Raw genomic sequence first — 27,701 nt, 5'->3', positions numbered from 1 at the left:
GAATATAAAGTGTATTTACATTAAAAATTCTCCACCTCATACCTCCATAGTAAACTTTTTCTTGTAGAATACCATGTCCTCTTGAGTTATCAGACTAACTGGCATGCTTGCAGTTAATACTTCAATGAACTTGATGGTGAACATGCCATAATCTCCTCTGTAATAAAAAATATGTTAATGTCCTAACTAACTCATGTAACATGGACTACAATTACACACAGAATCTGAACTTAACTTACCCATTATTTTGTTGAGGGCAGGATGGTACCCTTTTAAGTTTCCAGGGAGAGAGATTTCCATCATTTATCGCAGCCGCTCTTAATATGTATGGCATCATCAACTTCAAGGGCTGCATTAATTCATTAAATTTTGGAATATTTGTGCAGCTTGTAAGCGAGTCATACACGTTAATTTGTCTTTCCCCCAGGATCATCTCTACAGCCACCCAATGCGCATTGTTGAAGTTGGCAGGGAAGTAAACGTAGTCTACATTAGACCAAGACACAGATTTCACTAGACTTTCCCTATTATATAGTCCAAAATCGGATTATCATCGTCCCAAGAACAATCCTTGCTTTCATTGAAAAGTGTGAAAGCTTGCATATCCCGGAACTGTTCAGTTTGTAATAGGTTAAAGTAGCTATTGATATACCTTACAAAAGTTATGGTCTAACTAGTTGGAAATATACTCACAAAGAAAAAACTGTCGAACACTGCAGACTTCTTCTTAAAAACTTCAGGGTTATTGGCAATCCTTCTTCGAATATGGTACATTGCCACATCAAGGTGCTAGATAAATATTATGAATATGTTCATCATATATCTTTTCAAAATAAAAATTTTCAGTACATAATAATTACCTTGTTCGATCCCCAAGTTTCCGGTCTGATGGCATCCACAAACCAATTCTTGTCTACTTGACATGGCTTCCAACTTATCAACTTACTTTCAAGTGTATTGTCTTTCATGAAAGCAAGTAAGTCGCGTGCCCACTCCTTTGGGTACTCTCGCTACAACTGTAATATTGGAGCGTCTGTCAATGGATTAACTGTCTCATTTTCCACCATAAGTTTCCTCCTCTTGAAGCTGGGGGAAGTTAATGGTGTTTTCGTTTGCGGTCCAGGCCTCTTTGCTCACTTATTCTTATTTCTGGTATACTTGCGTGTCCCATATGGTGTAGCTGTGGGAAACTGAGACTCTCTAATCTCCTCCACTCCTTCAGAGTCCTTGTTTATCTTCTTTGGTGTGAACCGATGCTTTGAAAGCTCTAATAGTTCATCCACAGCTTCCAACTCCATATTTGGCAGCTCCGCATCATTTCTTCCAACTACAATCTCCTCCTTCTCCTTTACTTCAACTACATACTTCTCATTCTCATCCTTCTCCTCATTCTCCTTTACTTGAACTCCAGCTTCTTCCTTCTCCACTTTCTCCTCCTCCATCTCCTCCTCATTCTCCTCATTCTCATCCTTCTCCTTTACTTGAACTCCAGCTTCTTCCTTCTCCACCTTCTCCTCCTCCACCTCCACCTCCTCTCCTGGTCCTCCTTCTCATCATTCTCTATTTTAATCATGTACTCCATTTCTTTGAAAAATTATCTATCTGAAAAGAAATATAGTAACCAAATTAATATTGACTTCAATCATAATACTCGACCAGAAAAAATAAAAATGCTTGACCACAGAAAATTAACAACATTAAATACTCGACTAAAAATAATTACCGACTAAATATAATTCTCGACTACAACAACAATGTTCAACTACAACAATTATGCTATGCTCGACTACAAAGTTAAGAATACTGGAACACATAATGCCCGACCCTAAATAAAACTACTCGACTAATGCTCGACCGATACAACAATTATGCTCAACTACAAAGTTAAGAATACTGGAACACACATAATGCCCGACCACCTGCATGCAAGCACCACCAAAAACCCAAGACTTCACCCACAATGTCACCCAATTAAACAGAGTTTCACCAAAAACCCAAGCCGACCACAGGTATGGAACAAAATGCAAACTTTTCAGTGTAATACCAAGTTAAAATCGGGATAGGGGGGGCTGGAATTATTTCAAGAATTTCACCAGATCTACATCATCCAATGCAACAACGCATTGATTTGACAACACTACACCCACACCATTCAATGGTGTAGATCTGGTGGAATTGTTGAAATAATTCCAGCAAATCCTTTTCCGTTAAAATCAAGCATATATTATGCAGAAAACTGAGCCTGTAAGATACTAACCTCAGAAGGGGAAAAATCCCTTATTTATTGCCGAAACTGATGATCAATGGTTGTATGGTAATCATCGAGTGGTTTGAAAGAAGTAGGTTTTCATGGGAAATGGAAAAGCCAAATGATGGGTTACGTTTCCTTAAGGACAATTTGGTCTTTGCAATAAAAAACTAGGTCATTTATACGATTTATAAAAAAACCGATCATTTCTCCGGTTTGACTTTTTGAGGAGGTCATTTTTACAAAATTCCCAGAAAAAAACTCCCCACCACCTTCGGCAACTCTACCCATACATACTACATACTATCGAGTGTTGAATCAGGACACTGCAACTTAGCACTGTACAGCACCTGCACATATTTTAGGGCTCTTTTTTTTATATGAGCTCTCGTTCCGTCACGAGTAACTAAACTTTGCAACTCTTCAACACATGAAAACACTATCTTTTATAGTTAACATACAAACTACGTTGGGATTTTAGAAATCAACACTAAATGTAAATGTAAAATAGGATGAGGAACCCTGCCATCCCACCAACAAACCAACCAAAGCCCCCTGCACAAAAAATTACAACTTAATACCATCGTAGTTCACCCTAAAAACTGAAGTAATTGTCGTTGAAACCACCAATAAATTGTGCATCTCATTGAATAAGATACAATAGACGCCCACTCTCACTCCCACTCCCACTCCCACTCCCACTCCCACTCCCACTCCCAGGACAACCTGATAAATATTCTCCTCTGAAAAAAATTGGAGAATGATAAAATACATAATGATGAATGCATATAGTGAATTCATTTGACAACAGGAGAAGCCTAATAAAACCTGCCCCTCTATGTTACCCTCCTTTTATCAGACACAAACCAAATTCAACTCAAGCGGTCTCAAAGCTCCTTGGACAATGTCTTGAACTGTTCGATTTCGGCGACAAACATCAGAGAGCTCTTCAATTGGAGTCATCATGATATTGATGTCTTTCCCAGATGCTGCATCTGATAATGCATGTATAAATCTGGAACGCTCTACTTCTGTTACAGCTGTCAAAGGTATTAAAGAAACACTGTCCTTTGCCCACTCCAGTGATTGCAACCCGTATGCTCGAGTCAAAGCTAATAGCGCATAAGTAACCTGGGTGAAGAGGTAAATGTGACTTTTAGACTCAGATACATAAAGTCCTATGTTAAATGCTTATTTTAAAATGCATAAAAGCTGAGATTTGATAAACCACAAACAAGGCTGGCCCAGTAGTCAGGGACAGCTCCCAGATTGGTAATGGTGCTTTTGAATTTTAATGTAACCCAAGATTATTTCACTGAACACTAGTTTCTTCCTCAGGATACTCAGAGGAATCAGGATCATTTCAGCCAAGAACCCATGGCTAACATGTGCAACTCCCTAAAGAAGGGTCATCCCCAATCAGTTCCCCCTTCTGACCTCACTTTTTTTTTTCTTCTCTCCAGAAAAGAAAATAGAAGTGGCCTTTAATTCAAAGGTTTAGTGCTTCAGGAACTACCGTTTCTAACCGAGAACTTGGGAGTGCTCCTGCTATAGAAGCAACCAAAATTCTTGTAAGGCTGGCTCCACGAGGAATTATTACGCTATCTCTGATAGACACATAGTGTTCTCCCTTGCTAGACTTAGCAAGATCAAATATATCAGACAGGAAGATCAATATCGAATTTGATGCCTCTCTACAGGTAAAATAAAAAAACAAAGAAAGCACATAAGTAGCTAATTTATTTCAAGAAGACGCAATGACTCGAGGTAATAAATGTAAATATAACGACACAACTTCAAAGATATAAAGAGACTGATCACACCAAAACACTGTGAAGGACAATCAAACAAACAGAAAGAAAAAAAATAATAATAAAATGTAAACACCACATGATGTACAAAGCTCTCACGATGAAAGGGGAATCTGGGAAGTGAAAACAACTAAAACAATATTTTCCCTTAATACTTAAACAGACAACTCAATAATAAAATATTATTTCTATCTGTATGTTGGGCTGCCCTAGGGTCTGATAGTGCAGGCAGGGTCAGGAAGAGGAAAGATATAAGCAACTTTAGCGACACATAGCAAAGAGGTTGTTTTAGGAACTAAAACCATGCCTTGTATGTTACAATGCCAAAAATATCCTTAATTAACAAAACTGATACTATTATTATTTTACGATTTTCAAATCTGCATAACACGCATGCATGCAGATAGACAAACATACAAATGCACAAATGTGGATAGCTGCAAAATGGAGGGAAGGTATGAAAATATACCTATGCTGTACAGTAATCCCGATCATTGAACAATCTACTAAAGGCGGAAAAATGGCAGATGGGATAAATATTTGTGGACAATAGCGTATGCATCTCGATGCTAACAAAAAACAGTCATCTGCTATGTCTGGTCTGGAAGTAAAGTCCTGTGCAAGAGATGAACATACAATGAATTATCAACAAAGGCACACTGAAATAACTGAAGATAATATGTGTTACTTCCTGAAGCTGTACCTTGATATTTGTGAGAAGACACGTCGTGTGCCTAAAGAGGGCTTCAATCAAATTTTTTAGGTAGTCTGTACAAGATGGGTCAGAACCAAATATCTGCAGGAAAGATGAACTGAACACTCAACTTCACAATATTAACAAAATAAAATAAAAATATTGAAAATTTTCAGGAAGAAAGATGTACCTTTATAACTTCACTAGAGAGATAAAGAAAACATGGCTGATGGTGCTGTAGATATAGGCCTTGAATCTCTTCCAGCATGGCCCCAATAGTTATCCCCATGAACCTCCCAGATGTTCTCACCTACATAAAACTCAAGTTAGGTTTCGTTCACCAGGAAAGAGGGATTAGGGATAAGAATCGAAATGAAACCGACCGAAAAATGTGCGTGGCAGTGAGTACTATGGAACATAGTGGGAATGGCGTGCGATTGGTATGTTGGAATAATTAGTGCTGAACGATTAAAGTACCTTTTTCTTGAAGAATTATTCAACTAATGTATAACTATTGAATTCATAAAAGCCTTCTTATGTAAAACTACTATATGCCTCCTAGGACCAGCTAGGTTGGTTAAGGGCATACTAGTCATGCTCTCCTACTAGGGTTCAATCATCTCCAGGAGCGAGCCCACACACGGATTTTCCATGGGCTTGCTTAGCACGTGTAGATTGTGGGCTAATGCTCAGGCCTGATGGGTTTACCCAGTGCACTCCCAAAGAATAGTTGTTGTGGGTTCCCACCGCAAAAATAAAATAAATTAAAATTTGAGTTTTTAATTAAAAAAGTTTCCAGTAATTCAAGTCTAGATATTTATTACCTTTGTTAAAGCTAAATGAAACGTTACTTCATGTGCAAGATTTATATTTATTTTTCTTTCCCAGAAGAAGTAAGAATTAGAATGAATGGAAACCAAGGGATGCCAACCCAGTATGGTACAAAGAAATTGTCTACACGAAGTCCCTTCGAATGCTTTTTCGCTTCTGTCCAAGCAACCAAAGAAATGGGCGAAGGTGTAGTGAAGATATATTCCCATTGCTGTTAGAGGTTGTGCAGTAACACCAGGCCCTTACTTCACCTTCTACACTTTCAAATGCAGCCCAACTAATAAGACAATCACTGACAAAGCAAGATCCCACATCTTGCAGACCCAGCTGCAAAGCCATCTAATATGATTCACTTACAATGCACGGGTTATATATGTATGAGTCAGACAGGTTTTTTTGACCAAGAGAATAAATAAAAACACTCTATTCCTCTCATCTGTTAAACTCTCTCCTTTGCGCCTCCCTTTATTGAAATTTAACTTGGTATCAGATAACAGTCTTCCTGCACCACCCATACAAACCTAATCACCACCACCCGACGACCGTAAACCAATTGACCGCATCGACAGCCACCATATCATGCGCGGCCCAACTACCAGCGGGTGAGATCCACGCCCACCACCAGCAGCAACGCGTGGGGTACGTGATGGCGCCATTTCTTCTCTCTTTTTTTCAGTAGAAGATTGTCGACCCCTCCTATGTCTTCTTAGCATGGCTGCTCCCAGCTTGAGGAGGAGTGTTGGATTTGTTATATTGAGATACTTTACTTTCCTTTTCTGCCTAAGTAAGGGTATATGTATGGGTTATATAAGTACGGGTCAGACTTAGGTTTCTTATTAAGTGTGTGACTACAAACACTCTATTTCCTCTCATCCGTTAAACTCTCTCCTTTGCGCCTCCCTTTATTGAATTTAACAAATTCATTCATAGCCCTGCCTCACAACATTCATTTATAATCAATGCCAATGACGAATAGTCTAATACTAAATCTCTCTCCTCGAATTATTCAAATTAAATACATACATAATTATAATGTCCAGTTTGAATAATATCATTTTATTATAATTATAGAACGCAAAACACAAGATATATAGCATCACTCCTTGTAAAGCTTTCCTTTGACAAATTTTTAACCTTTACTTAATTGCAGAAAACAGAGTACAGAGAACTCACAGCATATTTGCAAGCTCGACAAAGAGACTCCATGGTCTTCACGTCCCAAGCACGGCTAGAACAGGAAAAACTTCATAATCAGATCAAAAAAAGAAAGGAAAACAATAAATATTCACATGGTGAATTCCTATTCCAGGAGTAGGTCACAGATACTCACAGATCAAAAACAGCTTTGAAAATCGGCCATAGCCTTTGAATAGCATCTGCAACAGCTTCAGGGTGATTTACATACCTAAAATTGTTTCAGCTAGACCCTTAGAAAATAAATTAAACTAAGGAAGAAAAATAAACAGAAGGATATTGACCAAACCTAAATATGTATGCAAGTCGATCAATATGAACAGTTAACTCACGAGCAGGCTTCTTTTCCAATATTTCTGGACCTTGATTGATAGAATCCTAAATAGGGCAAGTGAAACGATGTTCTTAAATACTCTATACCAATAGAACTTAAATGAGGACCTAAGCATCAGACGAACCATAATGGAATGAACATGTTCAAAATACCAACCTGCATGAATGATCAGTAAAGGAACACTTGAAAAGCAGCATAATGGAATGAAAACTAACCTGCAAAGGATTAACAACAGGAATGCATAATGCCTCCACAGCCTTCTTAGCATGATCAGGAGGAAGTTGGGTGATGACCATGCTGCAAAAGCAGATTTACCACATTTTCAAATCAAGTGCCTCAAGCAGAAATAAGATTTAAATTCATTACCCAAAAAATACCTTAAAGCTTCAACTAGATGCAATGAGTCTTCAGCAGAAACTTTGATGCTACCTTCCCCATTTACTGCCTTATGGTATATGGGGAATAAGGAATCAAAATACCCACAAAGCTGTCTCCTGCAATCTGCATTCAATACAAGATATTTGAATCTATAGTGGAGAAAATCTCGAACAAACATTACAATTAGTATTTATAGCCCAAAGAGAGGTCATGCAGCTGGCCTTTCATCAGCATGGTATTGGGTTTATCGCCAGGCAAAGAATATTACTTCAACTGAGCCAAAAAGATGGGTAAAAAATCTCTCAAAAAAACAGAAGAGTTTATACAAAATCACATAGCCTATCAGTCCAGGGTTCAGATGGCATCATCTCCAATAAAGAGAAGCCCCAGTAGAATAGACGACTCCATGAAGAAAAATACTTGTTAACGTTTTAAGGACAAGTTAATAAGAACTATGTATGGTGCACAGTTCCAAACAAGGGATTAAGACTTATTAGGGCAATAGTCGATTCCTTTGTATAACCCAAAGCTATATCGTCTGCATCTTTTCAAAATGCAATTATTATCCTGGTAATTGAAATAGGGTACTTAAATCTAATAACGCCAAATCAAAAATTACCTTCAACCCTCACTTTATACACATAATAATGGTATCTTTAAAAGGACTATTAAAGAATTCCAAACCATTATTTATTTTAGGTTGAAGTGTTTCAATAACAGCCCCTTCAACAATCTTTGCAACGAAGATTTGTTGCAACTAACCTTGTAGCTAATGGATATTTGCGTCCCCATGGACAAAATGGAAAAGGTATTGACTTTCTTTTATGAACTTGGACAGGAGACTATAATACTTACAAGTGCTCAAAAAAAAGAAAAGGATTCATAAGAAGTCTCAGAACCAAATCCAACAGAAACGATAGCAATCATAATGATGTGATAATATGATGACGACGACAATGACAATGACAATGACACTGACAACAACTATTTAGCTGATAAGATTTTGAATCATCGTGAATACTACACTCTGTTATACTCAAAAAGAAAATTATAAAAAAAATTATCTCCGTTATCATCATGTGCATGAATACTCTATTCAATATCATGTGACAGAATTAACGCCTACGTGCTAATTTCATGAAGATCTATCCCTCATATGCTCCTAAATATACATGAGGGCACCTATTCCTTAACAAAAGAGATGATGTACCATCACAAATATGTCTGAATGCCATAGCTGCAGCAGCTGCTGAATCTTCTGATGTACCCATGCCTCTCATTAGAATGTCTATGACTGTTGGCAGTATAGAAATTTTACTCGATGCAGCATCAAGCCATTTCGAATATGCTCCAATTGTTAAGCATACTGAAAACATCTCCATAAGAATATAAATAATGTCAACCATAAATCATTATGTTCCGACTAACAGGGACACTCCACAATTCTAGAGGGCCAAGTGAGCCATAGCATGCAGTTAGGGATTAAGAATGCTTCCACCTAGTGCCTAAAAGTGACAGTTACCATCTCATTGCAACAGCTTAACAATCATTTACAGAAATAACTGTGAAAAGTGAACATACAGACACTCCTGATGTATATATATACACACATTCATTCATTCATTTATAAGCCTCCCCCCATATTATGTGGGGATGATGTTTGTGTACATTTTGTCTGTCCTAAACCCGCCCACTACGGGAGCCTTGTGCATAGAAGTTGTTTACAATCAATGAGTTTACTAATAAATTACCAGTCTGAAGCAGCTGTGGCTGTTGAGGAAGTTTGGGAAGCAAGATCATAACCTGTGCCCAACAATCAAACCAACAATGCCGTATGCTTAACATGTATTAGTTTATACTAGAAAGAATAATTCAACATGATGGTGTACGGAAGCACTTTCCCTTGAGCCACTTTTAACTAAGTTCAGTGCCAAAAAGAACCTTCTTTTTAATTGAAGATAGTGTAGACATTTACAGAGTGAGTTAATGATAATTAATCTTGCAACAAATAATAGGACAAAAGATTATAATAGTTTAACTATACATACAGCGAGAAAATATTGAGAAATAAATAAATTTCTCCCATGGAAATAATAGTTCCACACTGCAAAATACTGGTTAAGTTATGCAACCCAACAAGAAGTCATATCTTTCACCTAACAAAATAGCATCTAAGTAGCTAAATTCTTTTAGGCATAATATCAGTTAAAACACCATTCAAGATTACTACCTCACAAGTATTTTATTTTCTTTTCTTTTCTTTTCTTTTCTTTTTCAATACGAGAGAAACAATGATGAAAATCATGCAGCTGCAGCTCTTAAAATGAGAAAAGCATATAAAGTCTTTACTCTTTACTCATACTCAGAAACATAAGACCAGAATCAGAATGCAATGGTCTTTACTACCTGAGGCATTACTTCAGCTTCAACAATGGAAACGTAACTTGATATAGCCCGAATGCAAAATAAAGCAGCCTCAGCAGGACGCCATTCGCCGTGCTCATTCTCACATAAAGATACCACCTACAATAATATGAAAGAGGGTAAGTAAAGTATAAAGCAAAAGTATCTTACTAATCCACTTTCAATAAAACAGTCAAGCATATAGATATAAGACACTTCTAAATGTGGAATGTGAATGACAAAACCCCATCTTTCAATGCAGGTGAAGTGATCCTGAACAGGTTCGGCAGTTTGACATTTACAGAAATCCCCCAACCCTGCCGTCTTTTCCTCTGTTCCCTTAAACATGAGAAATGATTGATCCATGATCTAAGTCATCTCTTACATATAAGGAGCAACTTCTACGAGACAAAAATGAAGAGCCTCTCAAGCTTTCAGCACAAAAGTCAATCTCCAGTTAACACGAGTTACACTTTGCAAGGAGAAGCAACTTACAATCAATATCCCATACATCTTCAGAGGTTGCAAGTCAGGCAGAGGACAAAGCATCTCGACCACTACGGTGAATATAAACCATGTTGACAAAAAAGGTAACACTTATAAAACAAAACTGAAGAGCATTCATGTATGATGTGCTTACGAATTCCATGGGTGAGATCAGCAAGTCCAGTAAACTCTAGCAATTTTTTTGAAAGAACAACTTCGGCGATGTATTCAATGTGCAAGGGAGGAAATGGAGTCCGTAACCAAAATGATCTCAATACATGTCCAAGAATTGCAGTTACATTGAAAATACCCTAGATTTGATCCACTTCTTGGGCATGCACCTAGAAAAGTGGTGTACAACCGGATAGTTCTGCGCTGAACCTAAGACTGTGCTCCGACCCATTTCCATTGGGTGAAGATTGATCTCCCCCCAGTCAGAGACAAAGTACATCACTAGAATGGCAGCTGTTAACAATGATGAGAACTTCTATTTAGTGCTTCAAATAGTTCAGTGAACAGCCACATCACATTAAATTCCAACCCCAAATGTTCACGATGAGGTATTAGAATAGTGAGGGGTTTGAGGGTATTTTATAGTGAAGGTGAGGGAAGGATATTGACGTTGTTCATGGACAAGGAGGTGAATAAGAGTATTCAAGTTACAAATCCTGTTTAAGAGGGCTGGAATCTAACCCTCTAAAACTTTGGGAGCCAGAAAGTGAACATTTTCATGGCAACCCTTCCCATGAAAACCCTCCATAGACCTCCACATGAACACACCCTAAGTTATTTCATAGAACACCGAACTAGCATGGGAAGCGCCCATAACCATTATCAGAAATAACTCGAAAATTGTCCTGCAAATCAATTTATTAAAAAATTCGTCGACATTCTCGAGCAGGTACTAGAACCACAACTATGACACATCTTATTACTTTAAACAAGTCAAAATTTAGTGAACTTAATTGCACATTTGCCATAAACATTTTTCAAACTCTTTGATCAGTTTTCATTTCCTGAAAACAGTTTTGATTCTCCATTTTTCAGTTTCAGGAAATGCATTTGGCTTGTATACAAGAAAACATAAGATCTAAAATATTAAATAATAAAAAACAGGACATTTTCTTGTTCAACTCTTTTCTTCCTCTTTCAAAGAACTGCGGAAATATGGGAAATAACCGCTCTTTTACTTCTTCCAAAACACTTAATCTTATGTTTTCTAGAAAGCAGGGACAGGAAACAAAAAAGGAGGTATTCCAGGTCTGTTTCCAATTTTCCCAATTCATGACAAAAAATCAGGACCTAAATTTTTATACTGATTACAAACACTAATGCTATGCTCTCGGCATCTAAAACATTAAAATTGTCCAATCAACAAAACAATACAGTGCATACCTCAACAAGCTTCATATAAAGGATTCTCAAGGTTGCATCACCACCCAAAATTGATGCTGCATCAATTAATACATCCGCAACAGCTAGCAACATCACAGGTTCCATTAGAATTTTAGGAGTAGATGCCAGGCCTTATCAAGAGAAAGATATAACGGAAGAAACAGGTGTAACAGCAATAAAATTAAAAAGTTAATTGAAGACTATATGAAAATAATAGGTAATGAAATTCAGGGGTATAAATTAGCAACTTATTCAAAAAAAGAAAATAAAAATCAATTGGCCAAACACTGACATAAAGAATGGAAATCTTTAGCAAACTTCTTGGCCACCAACAGTGACGTGGGAAAAAAAAAAAAAAAAGACGACCAACCTCAACTTAATATTAGCAAGGTGGAATGAGGCTGAGGGCATCTTATTACCCTCCAGGCTAGAGCCTCAGCTCCAGGAACTCACCTGATGAATGTTTTGTTTTACATCTTTGGCCCTTGACTGAAAATTAAGCATTTCAACTGAATTAAATCAGTTAAAGGATAAGGCATTCCACTAGAACATTAGGTCATCTCAGGATTTTCAAATGTCAAACACTTAAGCCTTGCTCCTAGCTATTATACAGTCTTGTCACGTGAGTTATTATAAATAAGTAGTAAAGGAGCTCTTGTGGCCTAGTGCTGGCCAGTTCCTTATACTCGCATTATGATGAAGTGCAAGGTTCAACCCCCATCCTCAAAAAATAAAGAAATCACCTCACAACTTATCAAAAAAGAAAAGGATATCAATGGAAGAAAACTAAATAATTTGCTCTAAATATAGGAATGATAGGATAAAAACCAAAGTGACTGGAACAAGACAGTAGATATAGAATCCAAGAGAAGACATGGATATATGTCTCCGCTGATGAAAAATCCAAGTGGAAATGAATATAACTGATACAGTAAAAGAAGCACCGAAAAAATTTACTTTCACTAAGATTCTTACTTCACCCATGTTACTTATTGGAATATTGTCACAAGTGTAAGACCATGCCTGTGTTTTCAAACTATCCATCTGGCATATTTGTTTCCTAACTACAGCTTGCAAGTATAATTTGAATTAGTAGCAATACCCTATCACCAAACCATTTAACTTCAATTAAGCTCTTTCGCATGTTTCAGTTGTTTGAGCTCAAGATCTGTCTCAATAATTTAAATCACAGTTTTAATTTAAATACGGCATTCACAACTACAATAAGAGGATATAAAATTGATGTTGTTTGCAATATATTACCACTTCAATGGCAGACAATCACCTATAAGTTACTTCGTCCTTCTTGCAGCTCAAAATAAGAAAATAAGGATATATGTGTGTGTGTGTGTGTGTGTGTGTGTGTGACAGTTGTAAGAGAAGGACAGTAAAGATTTAGCGAAAAAAGTGCAGTCATTACCGTATCTAGTATGTTTGAAATCCTTGAGGTCCTCATATGAAAGGCCTTGATAATCTTGGGGATATTGAACCCAGAAGCTAACCTGTGAACAAATCAATTGCAATCTAACGTTTTTGTCTAATATCCATATATCATAAAAGGAAAAAACATATGTATACCTATAGTAGTTGCGTAGTTATACTTCATTGTAGAGAATTTATGAACTATTTTTCTTTCAGTCATGAGGAAGATTAGTACAAATTATCTTATTCAATCCTCATATGGACACCACTTCATGAGATCGTAAACAGCATTCTAACTAGGAATCTATGTGTTATTTTCATGACATACACAACTTAAAATCCTGAACATCATGGATTCAATATGCTTTCTAAGGTTACAAATATATTATACCCACATTTTTAATTATGCTATAAGATTAAGAAAGACTTCATCATAAAGGTTAGCATGCTTAATCGATGGATGATCACATATGGACAAATCGATTTTGGCTAGTTGGATAAAGGTTTCTTCACAATGATACTGTAAATGTTGACATTAAAAACTTTTGAACCAGCTGACTAACCAGGGACACAAGTGACTCATATGCCGAACGAAAAACTTGCAGCCTCCTATTTCTCTCAGCTTCAATAGACGCTTCATTACCAAATACCGTATATGAATCTCTGGAAAATTAAAGTTATCATTACTTAAACTTTCTTTTGAAAATGATCCAGTCAATTAACTGAAACAGCAATGTGCACCTTCTAGTTAAAATAGCCTGAAGATTGTGCCAAAAGTTAAAGGTCATTGAAGCGATATCATATTCAGGGTGAGAAGCAACTTCTAGTAATGCCTGCACTATCAACATTGACTCATTCGAACCTGAACAGAAGAAAGAAAAAATTAATAATGTAACCATGAAAGGATACACATAACGATAACAAGTATCTTTTCCATGACAGGAACAAGGAGACTGTAGTTATCCGAAGTAATTTGCATTTGAAATGGCAAATCTGCAAATGTATGCATGGATTTCTTATAGCAACTTTCAATAAAAACGTAAACAACCCCCTAGGCACAAGGCTCGCGCAGTGGGCGGGGTCGGGGACATGCATGATGTATGAAAATCTAACCCCCACATAATATGTGGAGAGGCAGTTTCAGGAAGGAATTAAACCTTTGACCACTAGATTGCACCCCTGCAACTCTACCACTGAGCCACATGCTCGCCTGTGCAATCATGCGGTTTTCAATATATGATAAAAATATATACCAGTTGCAATCAATTCCACATACGAGTCGCCCATGTCAGCAAATAATCGTGCAATTGCCTTCACATCTTCTTCATCCTGAGGAAGAGATTTGAAAGTAGGGAAAAAACTTAAATAGTACTTGCACTGCCATTCTCAATTGGAATCTATATGCATTAATATTTGATACTTCTTATAAGACACTTGTGAAGGAACCGGGAAAAGAGTAGAAATATCAAGGCTACTCAAACAAATTCCAATGATGCTATCAGCTTCAAGTAGAAGAATTTAAGATAAGTAAAATAAGCAATAATATCAACGTTCATATCTTCCTTATAATCACACACAAGAATAATGTCAAATCCTAGGCACATTAAACAAGTTAAATAAAACAGGAGCACATCTTGACTGATGTTATTCAAAGTACAATAACAATAATGATGTAGCGACCATAAAAATTGACATGAAAAAGAGGACTAGAGGACATATGTCTTCCCCAGGTTGCAGTGTAAGATTTCTTTCATAAAATTTGTTTCATTCATAACAAGAACTTAACTCCAAAGGGTAATTTAAACAAAATATGGGTCGCTACATAAGAAAATAAGATCAGAAAATTTATAACCTACTCCAAATGTCAAAAATACTAAATACATAGTTGCATATTGTACTTCACGAGTAAACCAAGAAAACAATAACCAGCAGAGAATCAGAGATTCCACATCCAAAAGCAGTCATCTTTTTAGGGACAGAAATAGAGATCTGTAACCAAAACCATAGATGCTACAATGCGCATTATAAAAGAGCCAAATAATCCACAGATAAGATAGCAAAAATGGAAAGGCATAACCACAATATAAAGACTGAAGGAGAATATTAAGAAAGGCTCTGCTTTTACTTTTCTTTTTTTTTCTGAGGACATGAAACCTCTATCAAGGTAGACGTAATTGGACCCACCTTCCAGAGTAAACCACGGATAGCAGAAACCACCCACAAGATACTTGTGCCAATAAAAGCGAATTTGCACAAGGGAATTCAAACCCAAGACCTCTCAATTCAAGGCTGGGCCCAGAGTCCCCATCCCTTATCACTGGGCTACCCTTTTCTGGTAAGAAGGGCTCGGTTATTGACTACTATCTGCTTCTTTTTCTTCCTACCCGGGGTTGGAAATTTGGTGATCCTTTTCCTTTGAAATAAACGATCATACATCTTCCATAATGAATTACAAATGAATGAAATTTCATGTCTACATCCAATATGGTGTATGGTACAAATACATATGTATGTGCTCATACAATTGAGGGGGTGTCTAGATTTTCACATTCATCATAATAAATGCAGTATGGTCCATTAGATTCCAATTCAATATCTAGTCAAAATCAACTTTATAGCACGTCCCAGCCACACCACCAATACTTAATGAACAAAGATCATCATAGAGACACATATAACAGTGGAATCTTCAGAAATTTCAAAAAGTCTCAAACAATTAATTCTCACACATCCCATAGGCCTACCCAAGTATGCAAGAGATACCGTGACAATCCAAGTAACAATCAGAAACACATAATCACAACAGCAAATGCGCCAGCCATTGTACCCATTTTCAATATATGCAGCCAGAAAAACTTTCACAGCAAAGGATACCTCAATCAATATCACAATAGCCCATTCAAATGATTTTAGCAAAAGATGTATGCTTTAGATAAATGTTTTAGTATCACTATAGGAATCAATTAGGTAAACCATAAGGATCACAGCTAATAAGGTGAAATGTTTCAAAATGCAATACCTTTAAAGGATCTCTAAGTTGAGCTTTCAAACTCATTACTTGCGGCACAATCACTTGAATTAAGGGAATCTGCACTGAAATACCACCAGAGCTTCCTGCTGCAGTGTAGTGTATCAATTCTGAAATGACTGCAAAATCAAGAAAATTACTTCCTGATCAGTGAGGATTGAAAAGAAGAATAATCCAAAAGATGTCTTTGCTTTATCATCAGCAATAAATGGAAAACATAATGTTATGGTAACAAAAGAAGCAAGTCGGATATGTGTAAAAGTTTCAAGGAAACATTTCTAAATCCCATAAATGCCCATATTATGCCTATCATCAGACATTCAGCTCAAGTGGTGTAAGGACTGCCTTCATCCTGTGCCAAAAGCCTGATTATTGAGTCCTTAGTATTAACATTGTCAGTTTTCCCTTATTTCCTTTGCCTTTCTCAGATTCCCTAGCTCGAATAGATTCGACTCACTTGTCTTCATTTCCATCTTTAATTTTAAATTTGCTGGAGTCAAAACTACATATATGTGGAAAAAAAAAATTATCATTTTTTGAAGGCTTGGAGTGCACTTTCTCAAAGTAGAACCAAAAGGAATCTTCTCCTAACCATCCCCGTGATACCTTGCTTGCTGACATGGTAAGAAAGAAACAACAGACTCTACTTGAGAAAGAATCCGAGCTATACAAGTTCATGGATAACTGGTACTCTATGACCAAATTCTGGCTGTCGAGACAGACCAGCAATCTATTTGATATTCTTAGTCAGTCTTGATATAGCCTAATCCGTCTTATTTTTATTTTTCACCTGTTCTTTATATGTACTACTCTTCTTTTGGTTCTTGGAGCCCCTTAATAAAACTTCTCTTGCACTCATAAAAGTAAAAAAAAATTTGTCTGATAAAAGTAATTTGTTTATCATTATGATGATAATGACATATTAAAATGATGAAAGACTACGAAAAATAACACATTTTCTCGTATTTTTTTATTTTCAATAGTGTTTTAATTCTAGTTCAATTCTCAACCTGCATTCCTGTAATACTCTTCTAATTATGGAAACTCAACCAGACCAGACCAAGTTTTTAGTAGTTCTCAATTGGCATCAGAGCATTTCTGGTCTTTCGGGAGCATGATACCTCGATTATTCAAGCAAAAGTCTACATTGTTAGGTGACAGGATTAACCAGGAACAACTCAAGATGCTTAATGTCATTATTCCAGAATCTCAAGAAACTTTTGATCGCATAAAGCAACCATAGAAGCTATTGCTGAAAGAGTCTCGTAACCAAAAGCATAGTATGCAAGATCAAGAACAAGGTCATAGGGAAGACCAAACAGCAGAGCACATCAGCACAATACTAATAATAGTAATTAATAAATAAATAATAGCTCATAGTAAAACAATTAAACAGACTGCCCAAATATTCTTTTGAATAGAAGTTCCAGAAATATATTGACCTATATAGTAGTAATACCATTTACAGATGCCTCTGAAAGTAGTTCAGCATTTAAGCTTGAGAGAGCAGAGAGCACTAACGGGTGAGAAGCAAGGACAGAACCAGGAATCCTGAAACCAACCAAATCTCCAATAAGATGAAAGACCTTTCTATCAGTCTCTATCCCTTCTTGAGAGGGAAAACAGAATAGATCAAACTAGTTGGCTGTAACCTCAAAAAAGAAAATGGAACTTTTTATTGGCATATATACACTCAAGCTTATAATCTCGGAGAAAAAAAAAATTTAAAAAGAAAGACAAAAGGCTCCTAATCTCCTTAATTAAGAAAATACCCCTGCACAAGAATTGTTCTACCCAATCTTGTAAATTACAAAAAATTTAAAAAAGTTTTCCCTATTAACTAATAACAATTTGACCTAGCAGTCCACAATGCTTTCTTAGTAGGAAGATATAAGATTTTTGTAATTCCCCATGCTCTAGAAATTGTTACACCCAACACTTGAACATTTCATTTCGAAGTTGAAAACAAGTTGATCTTCTTTCTAACTAGAGGATCGGAAATCTTCACAATAACCCAGGATCTAGACTTCTAGTAACTGCTACATCTGGCTATTAGGGCAACTTTCACATTAATCGCCAGGTTATGCACCACTTTCGATCAATGAGTACAAACACAGCGTGATCCCTCCCAAAAATCTTGCTTTCATTGGGAATGTGGAAGCAATTAGAGTATTAGACTACCAAACAAAATTTGCCCAACACAACACTTAAAAGCATAAAACAGAAATTCTTCAATGAATTTGTTCCACCCAAAAAAGGAGATCCAATGCTTACCCATGCCTTAGTCGAAGCCAAGAAGAAAATGCCTCTAGAACCTGGTAATGAAATTAAGTTAAAATAGTCAAAAATTTATGTAACAAAACATCAAAACATGGACATGTTGTACCTAGCATCAAGATTAATTCAAATAATTATTCCCAACAAAACCCTGAACAGACAAGACATGGTAACAATGAAAAATACATTACAATGAAATAAATAATCAAACGTAAATCATGTGTGCACAGGAGCATGCTACTATTCAGTGTCAGAGGATCTTCTTCACCTTTAATGGTGATTGGTGAATATTGATGGATATATTTTTCACCATTCTTTTTTACTTTATGTACGACTTCAAGGATCAAATCAAAGTCATTGATAGTCATTGCAAGTATCAAGAAATTCTGAACTAATAAAAAAAATTGGATGTTGACATAAGACAATGAAATTGATGTAGCACAGTTAGGAAAGATCTTTGCGAATCAACAACAACGATAAGCAATACTGGTGAGTCAAACTTAAGGTGGAACAAAGGTAATTGGGGAGAGTGGGGAGATCCAGGTACGTGGGGTTTGGCACATGGTTCCTTGTCATTCAGGAAAAAAAAAAACAAAAAACAAAAAAAGAACTCCCAGTGGAACAAACTTTTAATTTAAGACGTTACCGTCATGTCAATAAATGTCCCTGAACTTTTCAAGCACCCTTACCAATAAGTTACGCAATGAGAAAACCAATGAACAATTAATATTTTAAACCCATGAAAACTACAACATTTGTAATAAAAGAACATATATCTAACCTGCTCCTTTAGCTCACTAGTTTCCAAACAAGCAGTCAAAATACCAAGAGCAACTTCCATTTGGGATGTAAGCTCTTTTTCGAATTGGCGCCGTCTTTCAGGGCGAGCTGATATCTTGTAGTTAAATACTTCCTGATTTCAAAGAGTTAAAAAAATAGAATTAAGAGAAGTTTAGGCAATCAAGCTATCAAAATAAGCTACGAATGAGCCTTTCTTCCACATTATGTCATGTTCCTGAAACAGCTATTTATAAATAAGTCCTCTCACTCTGTCAATCTATATGAATGTAAATATATATAAACATACACAAATATATAAGTATATATGTATATACAAATGACATATTCCTTATACATGTTCAACAATTTAAACACAGGCACAGATGTGAAATGAAAGGCAGTGGATAAAAGCATATCTGTTTTAAATAAAGAACTTATTTTCTGCTCACTTACAAGCACTGAACAGCGAAGAAGGATATCAGTGAGTTTTACAATGCCAACAGAAACTCCAATTATGTCTGAGACATTGCCATCAATGGTAACATCTTTGAAAAGGAAGCAGACATGAAGAAGGATATCAGTGAGTTTTAAAAGACCCTCTTTCATGAATCCGAGAAGTGGAGACCTGGTATAGCAGATCTTCTGCTATCTTCCTATGCAGCAATGGTTGGAGAGGCCTTTCAGAGAAGATGAAATCAAATCTTCCCTTCAAAGTTGCAATGGTAACAAGGCCCCCGGTCCCGATGGTTTTAACAAGGCATTTTTCAAGAGGTTTTGGCTGATTATAAAAGAAGAAATCTAAATTTGCTTCTTTGCAAACTTTATATTGAAAAAGCTTTTGATAGCATGAACTGGAACTATGCTTTTTGCAAACTTTTGTTGAATGTTCTTGACAAAAGGGGGTTTGGGAAAAAATGGATCCAATGGATAAGAAGATGCATAACCACCACTTCTTTCTCTATTATCATCATTGGTGGTGCTATAGATTTCTTTCACTCAACAAAGGGGATCAGACAGGGGAATCCTCTCTCCCCTTTTTTGTTTATCTTGGGCATGGAAACCCTCAGCTGCATGATTGAGAGAGCTGTGGAGGATGTTTTTCTTAGTGGAGCCAAAATTGGTGCAGTTGAAGACCAAGTTATTATGTCTAATCTTGTATATGCTGATGACACTTTAGTCATGTATGGAGCTGATATTCATCAGGTATCATCTCTCAGAGCCATCTTGCTAGCATTTGAAGCTGCTTCAGGTTTGAACGTCAACCTTAACAAGAGCAATAACATCCCCCTTGGCCCTTCCATCAATGTGGATGCTTTTGCTGAAGCATTGGGTTGGAGAACTAAGTCCTTCCCTAGTGATTATCTAGGTCTGCCCTTGGGGGGAAATTCTCTAAAGCAGGGAGGTTGAGTTGATTAAAAGCACTCTTTCAAACCTCCCTGTCTATTATATGTCTCTCTTCCCCCTACCTTCTTTGACTGCTGTCAAACTAGAAACCATCCAACAGAGATTCTTGTGGAGAGACAATGAAGAAAGAAAGAAGTTTCACTTGGTTCAATGGGATATAGCCACACTTCCAAAGAATCAATGAGGTTTAGGAATCACCTCTCTCCTAACATTCAACAAGGCCCTGCTAGTTAAATGGTTGCAGAGATTCTGTCTTGACTCGACAAACACCATCTTTGGAGGAAATTGATTGCGGCTAAATATGGCAAGCAAAAAATTGTGCGGGCATCCACTCTAGGAAGAGAGCCTCACGGCTGCGGGTGTGGAAACACATCAGGAAAGATTGAGAGGAGTGGAGCCATCTCACCGCTTTTAAAGGGGGCCGGGGTGACAAAATTAGCCTCTCACATGATATATGGGCAGGGAACACAACTCTAAAAGAACAATTTCCAGACTTGTTTCTGTTAGCTTTTAACAAAGAAGTCTCGGTTAATGATCATCTTCACAGATCTGGTCCCGTAAGCTCTTCGAATGTCGATTTTTGCAGGAATGCGCAAGATTGGAAGCCAGATCTTTTTATCAGATTCTGTGAAAGAATCTATGAGCAGCGGCCCGATAGTGAAGAGGAGGATAAAATCTGGTAGAATCTTTCAAGGATGGTGTCTTCAATGTGCATTCTTATTACATTAAACTACTTTTTTTTATTGGAAAAGAATTTTATTGAAATGATATGAATTTAAAAGTAGTGGATGAATGTATGATCCATGATAGAAATGAATGGAGAAAACATATACATGTGGTGGATTTCCAATGATGTTCTCATAGACTCGTGTAGCCGGCCCCAAACTTTTAAATCACTGTCTCTATTCATGCATGTAATTAAATCATATCAAACATACTTTAAGAAGGCACAAGGCGACACATTACTTTCTACTGCTAACAAGAGTGATTCACAAATACCTCGGGCAAGACTGTCAGTAGCTCCAAGAATCCCGGTACATATTCAGGATGAGAACTCATCTCATCCTTAAGCCAATTAACAATACCACCATCTCCCCAATCTTCCGCAGGAACATGCACAGCCAGGGCAGCTACTGCAATGCTAATCTACATAGTGAATATTTTAAAATAAGATTCTCTTAACTCTTGAGTGCCAAAATTTTCATTTAATATGATCTCCTGCACTTATAAATATCTCAACTCATACCTGAGTCCGGACTTTAGGAGGGCCTTTATGAAATTTTTTTAATAAGGTCTGCAATCAAATCACGTGGAAAGTAAAAGAAACACAAACGTGTAAATATATGATCAAGTTTTACACGTGCACGCAGTAAATGGAACCACTCCACCTGAACTATGTACATAGAATTGTTAATTACAGTGTGTGACGAAATACAGAAACAGATATAGGAACTAAGGAAAAACACATTCACATAAAACTAAATAGCTGTTAATTCTTTTCCCCCTCTTCCACAGAAGTTCTCAGAAGTACACAAGCACCACAAAAGTGCACAAATTTCCAAGCACAAAAATCAAACAGCAATATCTAAGAAGTTTACAACTAACATTCTAGAAGAGAATTTATGTCCTCTGAATGTGAATGAGATTATTTCATACAGTTATTCATAACATTCTAAAATTGTGTTAGTGTGCTGCAAACTGAAAAATCCGTCAAACTATGGGATTAATAAAAAAGAAACACATGAGACTTTAGTAAACCTTTGAAACTTTATTTCTAGAGCACACATTTCACCAGGTTAATCTTGTCGACAAGGCTTTGCTTACCTACTTTACTAAAACATTACTATTTAAGCAAATGAAGGAAACTGAGATCCAATGGTGCCCGGTCAGTCATGAGCTAAGACGGAGCTAATTCATATATTGTTGAACATAAACCAAAAAATATTTTTGTAATAAAGACAACCCTTAAGAAACTAAGATGCTACACTACAATAAGGCTTCCTAAGGAAAAAGTGAACTAGTCCCATGCATTGAGGCATTGGATTTAGGAAGTGCTTGATGATACACAAAAGATTAAAAAAAATTACTTCTGCTGGAAGATAACATGTATACTTTCTCTTTGGGCAAAAACAAAGCAGCTGAAATGTAGCCTCCAACAATATCTTATGTCAATGGTTAAACCTTTTGAAAGTAGCAAGGGAAGATCTTTAAAATTCTACACCCATTCCCTTACTGATTGATAGTGTTGGCCAGTCTGCAAAGCCATGTTCTCACTTAAGAAGCTTCAGGCCTTCCTATTGATAAAAGTTAGCAGAACTTCAGTCAGTTTGGCAAACTGATATAACATAAATATTTATTGTTCAAATGACTCGGTCAGAATTCCACAGTTCTAATATTTCAGGTTCCATTGCAACCAAAAATCAACAGAAGAAATTTTAAAACATGTTCATTGCATGAAACAATTTAGCAGCTATATAAAAAGATAGGGCAACAAATAAGAAAAAAGCAAGTCAATAGCATAGAAGGGTGGCAAGCAAAATAGAGAAGATAAATAACCAACTAGTTAAAAACCATCCAGTGCAACACAAAGTTATCCTGAAAACCCCAAAGCATAGAATAATACCCCAGCAATGACTTCACCTATTAAACCCTCCCAAACTTCATGACAACCAAAGAGTTGTTGCAAAATTCTAGCACACCTCGTAAAAAATTTTAAGATCAGTAAAAGAAGACTGCTTCACAGTAACCAAAATGTCATGGCTCAACGCTCATGGGTTTCAATTTCTGAAAACCTCCTCTCCACTATTCAGGGCTAAAGGTTGCATACGTGCTCTTCTCCAACCACTCAGCCTCTGTGGGAGTCTTGTGCACCGAAGTTGTTTACCTACCTACCTAAAAAGAGACTGCTTCCACAAAGCAAGTATATGTAAAATATAAATTTTTACTTGACAAGTTATCACCCAAAATAATTCCATTGACCCCAACCACCACACCACTGAAGCTAGGAAAACAAAAACAATGAGACGGGCCCGAAATCTACCATGAAAAACTAAGATTTCATTTAACAAGCAAAGTTTAGTTTACTTGAGCCTGGCATAGTTTCAATGGGCAATCAGTTAAAGAAAACAATTTCAAAATTGTAAGGAAACATCAGGACAAGGGCTTACGATTCTAAACCCATGGTCAAAAGTAAATAATACCACTCACATTTAAAGAAACCCGCAATGGACTAAATGCCTCAGAAGGAAGTTCTTCAAAATCCCGTTGTACCTATGATCAGATGTAAAATGGATGGAAACTTCAAAATTATAAGGAGCTTTATGCACCACGTGGTAAACATGTTGAAAAAAGAGACCATAGCCAAGTTAAAATGGACTCAGCCAAGTTGAAGGTTACCTTGCTTCTAAGAGTTTGAGAACAAAATATTAAGGTTTCAAGATTGCTACTTGAATCATGAAGCAAATTATCAGCAACCTGTATGAACATCAAAACGTTACCGAACCAACGTATCAAAATATATGGACATACTTTAGCATAAAAAATATATGAAGGGGACATGACAGTAAATTAATCAAATTCGAAAGAAGCAACATGCAATGGCCTCAAACAATTTATTTGAAAATAATGCAGGGATAAATAGGCATAATATCCAATGGAGACTATTTCAATTATTAAAAATGTTGTTAACAATTCTACGGTTTTACAAATTTGAAAGTCCATATTTGACTAACTCATGAGCATTTAAGAGAAGCAATAATAATTTCAGATCGTAATTCTACTACCCACAACTTACATCAAGAAAATGTTCCCCATCAAAAGAAAATACAATCTAGTTAAAAGTTAAAACCCTTCTGGTGCTCTTCAAATTTGTTATGCAAAGACACAGATATTGGGACTAGCACAACCTCATCAAAAGCACAGTCTTCCATGAAATAATATAACTGACGACCCAAGAAACAAACCCAAGTATATGAATTACCTTGCTACAGATATACTTAATGAAGGTGCAATAAGTCTGCTACCAGAAAGGTAGAAATTCAGGAGAACATGAATAGAAAGATAGATGACATTCCATCAAAGCTAACCAGTAAGATAACAAGAGTCATAAATGGGGATGTTAACTTCCATAGGAACCAACCACAGCGAAGCAAAAGGAAAGTTGGAATTTACCCGAAGGTTAAAACCTGTTTCAGATAAAATTAAGCCCAGGAATTTTAAACATATAATGCCCAGTTTCTTGTTGTTAATAGTAAGGGAGGGGCTTGTCCTTATAAATTATAAGGCATTTCGCACATCAAACGATGTGGGACTTTTACATCCACCCGCACTTGTGGGCTGGGTTATGCCAGAACCAACATTTTGGGTTGTCCGGTTCTCGTGGATACATCGGGAACTCACTCAAACCTAAGAAAAGGCCTTGTTAGTAGTAAGGGAGGGGCTTGTCCTTATAAATTATAAGGCATTTCCCACATCAAACGATGTCGGACTTTTACGTCCGCTTTGGGTTGTCCGATTTCCGTGGATACATCAGGCCCGCACGGCTTTGTTTCTCTTTAGGACCAAGTAAGTGGGCTAGGCCCAACTCACTCAAGCCTAGGAAAAGGCCTTGTTAGTGGTAAGGGAGGGGCTTGTCCTTATAAATTATAAGGCATTTCCTACATCAAATGACGTGGGACTTTTACATTTCTACCAAAACATTATAACTGAAACGAACATTCCACCTCATTGTTGCCTAAACGAGAGTTCACCGTTCACTCTCAACACATCGCCAAAAGCCAAAGGCGGCATCAATTTTTATTCTGCTTCAACAAACATAGTAATAGCAGTGCCTTATAAAAAGACAAAGTATGGAAAAGGCAAAAAGTCATAAATTCAAATTCGAGCCCTTCACTACAGATGCTCATATTCAAACTGAAACTTGGGCTTCCAACGCAATCAACTGATCCAATTGCACAAAAAATAGAAGAAAACGAGAAACGATAGCAATGAGCTGCTACTGGAATCGAAACCGAAGTTGTTCATCAAATACCTGCCACGCATCGATGGTACGTTGAAAGTCTTGAAGCCACCGATCAGCCTGCATACGAATCGTGTCCTCTGGGTGATGGTAGAGTGCGTTTAGGGCATTTTTCACAGTGTTCTGAAGTTCCATGTTTCGATTCGGAACCCCAGAAACGGAACTGTAACGAGAACGACCGAATTTGTGTAGACTACACAGATAGATATACAGATAGATACGAAGAGAAGAGAGAATTATTTTATTATCCGGAGATGCTTTTTTGATTATTGGGGTTTTTGGCGCCCCAGTTAGGACGGACGGGAGTTTTGGAAATTGTTGAGGAGGAAGTAGAACTGTAGAAGAGGGTTGTCGACTTGTTAGCCGTCCGATGAAGAGTTCCCTTTTGAGAAATCAGTCGATGTTGATTAATTTGGACACGTCAAGGCTTGCGATTGGTAAATGCTGTAAAAATAATATTTCAAAAAATTAATATTGCTGTCAAAATTAAATAAATTTGTCAATCTTGTAAAATTACTTTATAGTTTATTAAAATTATAAACCAACTTTTTATGTTTTCAATCAAATATTTTTTATAACTAGTTACCAATATTTATTTCACATTGTGAAATAAATAACTAGTTTCTAACCTAACATGTAAGAGAGAGTTTACCATCTCTAGAACTATTACCTCGAACTCATATTATCATGACATAAATTTCGGTTTTTATATGGATCGGGCGAAATCGGACATAAATTCCTTTCTTGCAGCCTAAAATGTTTGAACAAGGTCGACCCCATCCAAATTATTGGTCCAACACCCCAACTACAGCCCAAATACAAAACAAATTATTGTACCTAAATTTCAACCTAAGCATGGCCCAATCAACAAAAACACTTTTTCAAGTCTATTTATTATCATACTATTACCGCTTACACAAGGCCTAGCAAACTGGGCATGTGATCATGATTAGCTCCAATCCCCTAGGACTCGTTAATTGCTTCTAGGTTGTGTTTAATGAATGAGAGTGTTGTCTTGTAGATCGGTTAGAATATTTTTTTTTAGGAGCAGATATTCATTGCTATATAAAAAAAAGAACAATAGATTAAGAAATATTACCCTTACAATTGAAATCTCATTATTAATCACTAAATCAATTACAATCCAAATTCAAAAACACGTAACAGGAGAATGCTACAATCCCTTTGACCCAAGTGTATGCCAACCCATAACAAGGTTTGAAATAATAGCTACTTGCTTTGGCAAGACCAACTAGATTGTTCAATGAAAAACAACCAAAAAAAACATCAAATTGAATTTTGAGTTGAAAGCATCGATCTGTAGGCCAAAAAAAGTAAAGAAAAATAAAGTAGTTCACCATCAAGATCTACCAAATTCGCTAAGGGATCCAATTAGATCATGATCAAGTGATTTCTTCACCTCTTGTATGCAAATGTAAACCAACTACATACTGAGAAATTCACCAAGGGATTCAACCTTGAAGCTCTCTCCTCTATAGTTTGTACGTTATCGTCGATCCTAAAGACGAGTCCAACCCAGGTAAGGTCCTCTTATTCATCTTTGGAATGCTCTTATTCGTTTTAATTTAGGTTTAGGTCTCTTCATGAGGGTGTGGGTTGGATTGTAACAGTTACGTAGGTTCGATTTCTTGCTGATAACTTGGTAGGGTAGGGTTGTTCAAGTTATTGATAGCCCATTGTTGTGGGTTTATTGTTAATTGCTTTGATCAAGCAAGTCAACAAATAAAAAACAGAAGAAAAGAAATATTAAAAATAAATTTGCAAGCTACAGCAAGTCAACAATCAACAATATTAAAAAATCCACATCAAGCTAATAACATCCAATTAAGTTTAGAGCAATGATATTCCTAAATAGTAACATGTCATTATTTGGTCGCATAAAATAATCGAAAACATCGGCATAAATACATATTGAAGTTGATAAAACAAAAGACCATACAGAAGATGAAATAATATCTATTAAAGTTGTGCTCGACAA

General features: G+C 36.6%; 1 protein-coding gene across 5 annotated transcripts; it reads right to left on the bottom strand.

Moving 5' to 3' along the window:
* Positions 1–2,717: 2,717 nt before the first annotated feature.
* LOC119987163 (transportin MOS14-like) lies at positions 2,718–26,068 on the bottom strand. Of its 5 annotated transcripts, none has more exons than XM_038831960.1 (27): positions 25,715–26,065; positions 24,082–24,159; positions 23,893–23,955; positions 21,932–21,979; positions 21,685–21,831; positions 19,283–19,414; positions 18,499–18,539; positions 17,684–17,775; positions 16,216–16,343; positions 14,450–14,525; positions 13,938–14,058; positions 13,760–13,859; positions 13,195–13,276; positions 11,775–11,857; positions 9,897–10,013; positions 9,242–9,293; positions 8,701–8,856; positions 7,490–7,613; positions 7,328–7,409; positions 7,068–7,156; positions 6,915–6,989; positions 6,758–6,812; positions 4,944–5,063; positions 4,763–4,855; positions 4,529–4,674; positions 3,765–3,942; positions 2,718–3,379 (listed from the first exon to the last, which is right to left on the bottom strand). In XM_038831960.1, exons 1-27 carry the CDS (start codon positions 25,835–25,837, stop codon positions 3,104–3,106), a joined length of 2,877 nt encoding a protein of 958 aa, XP_038687888.1. In that variant the 5' UTR covers positions 25,838–26,065; the 3' UTR covers positions 2,718–3,103. The 5 variants fall into 5 exon arrangements, with proteins under 5 accessions (XP_038687888.1, XP_038687889.1, XP_038687891.1 ...); XM_038831961.1 differs by lacking the exon at positions 25,715–26,065 and adding an exon at positions 22,919–22,979 and having other exon boundaries at positions 24,082–24,155; XM_038831963.1 differs by lacking the exons at positions 24,082–24,159; positions 25,715–26,065 and adding an exon at positions 22,773–22,979.
* Between the last annotated feature and the right edge of the window lie 1,633 nt (positions 26,069–27,701).

This window comes from Tripterygium wilfordii, chromosome 20 (assembly GCF_013401445.1).
Source record: "Tripterygium wilfordii isolate XIE 37 chromosome 20, ASM1340144v1, whole genome shotgun sequence".
Taxonomy (NCBI): Eukaryota; Viridiplantae; Streptophyta; class Magnoliopsida; order Celastrales; family Celastraceae; genus Tripterygium; species Tripterygium wilfordii.
This window is presented reverse-complemented; position numbering and strand designations above follow the sequence as displayed.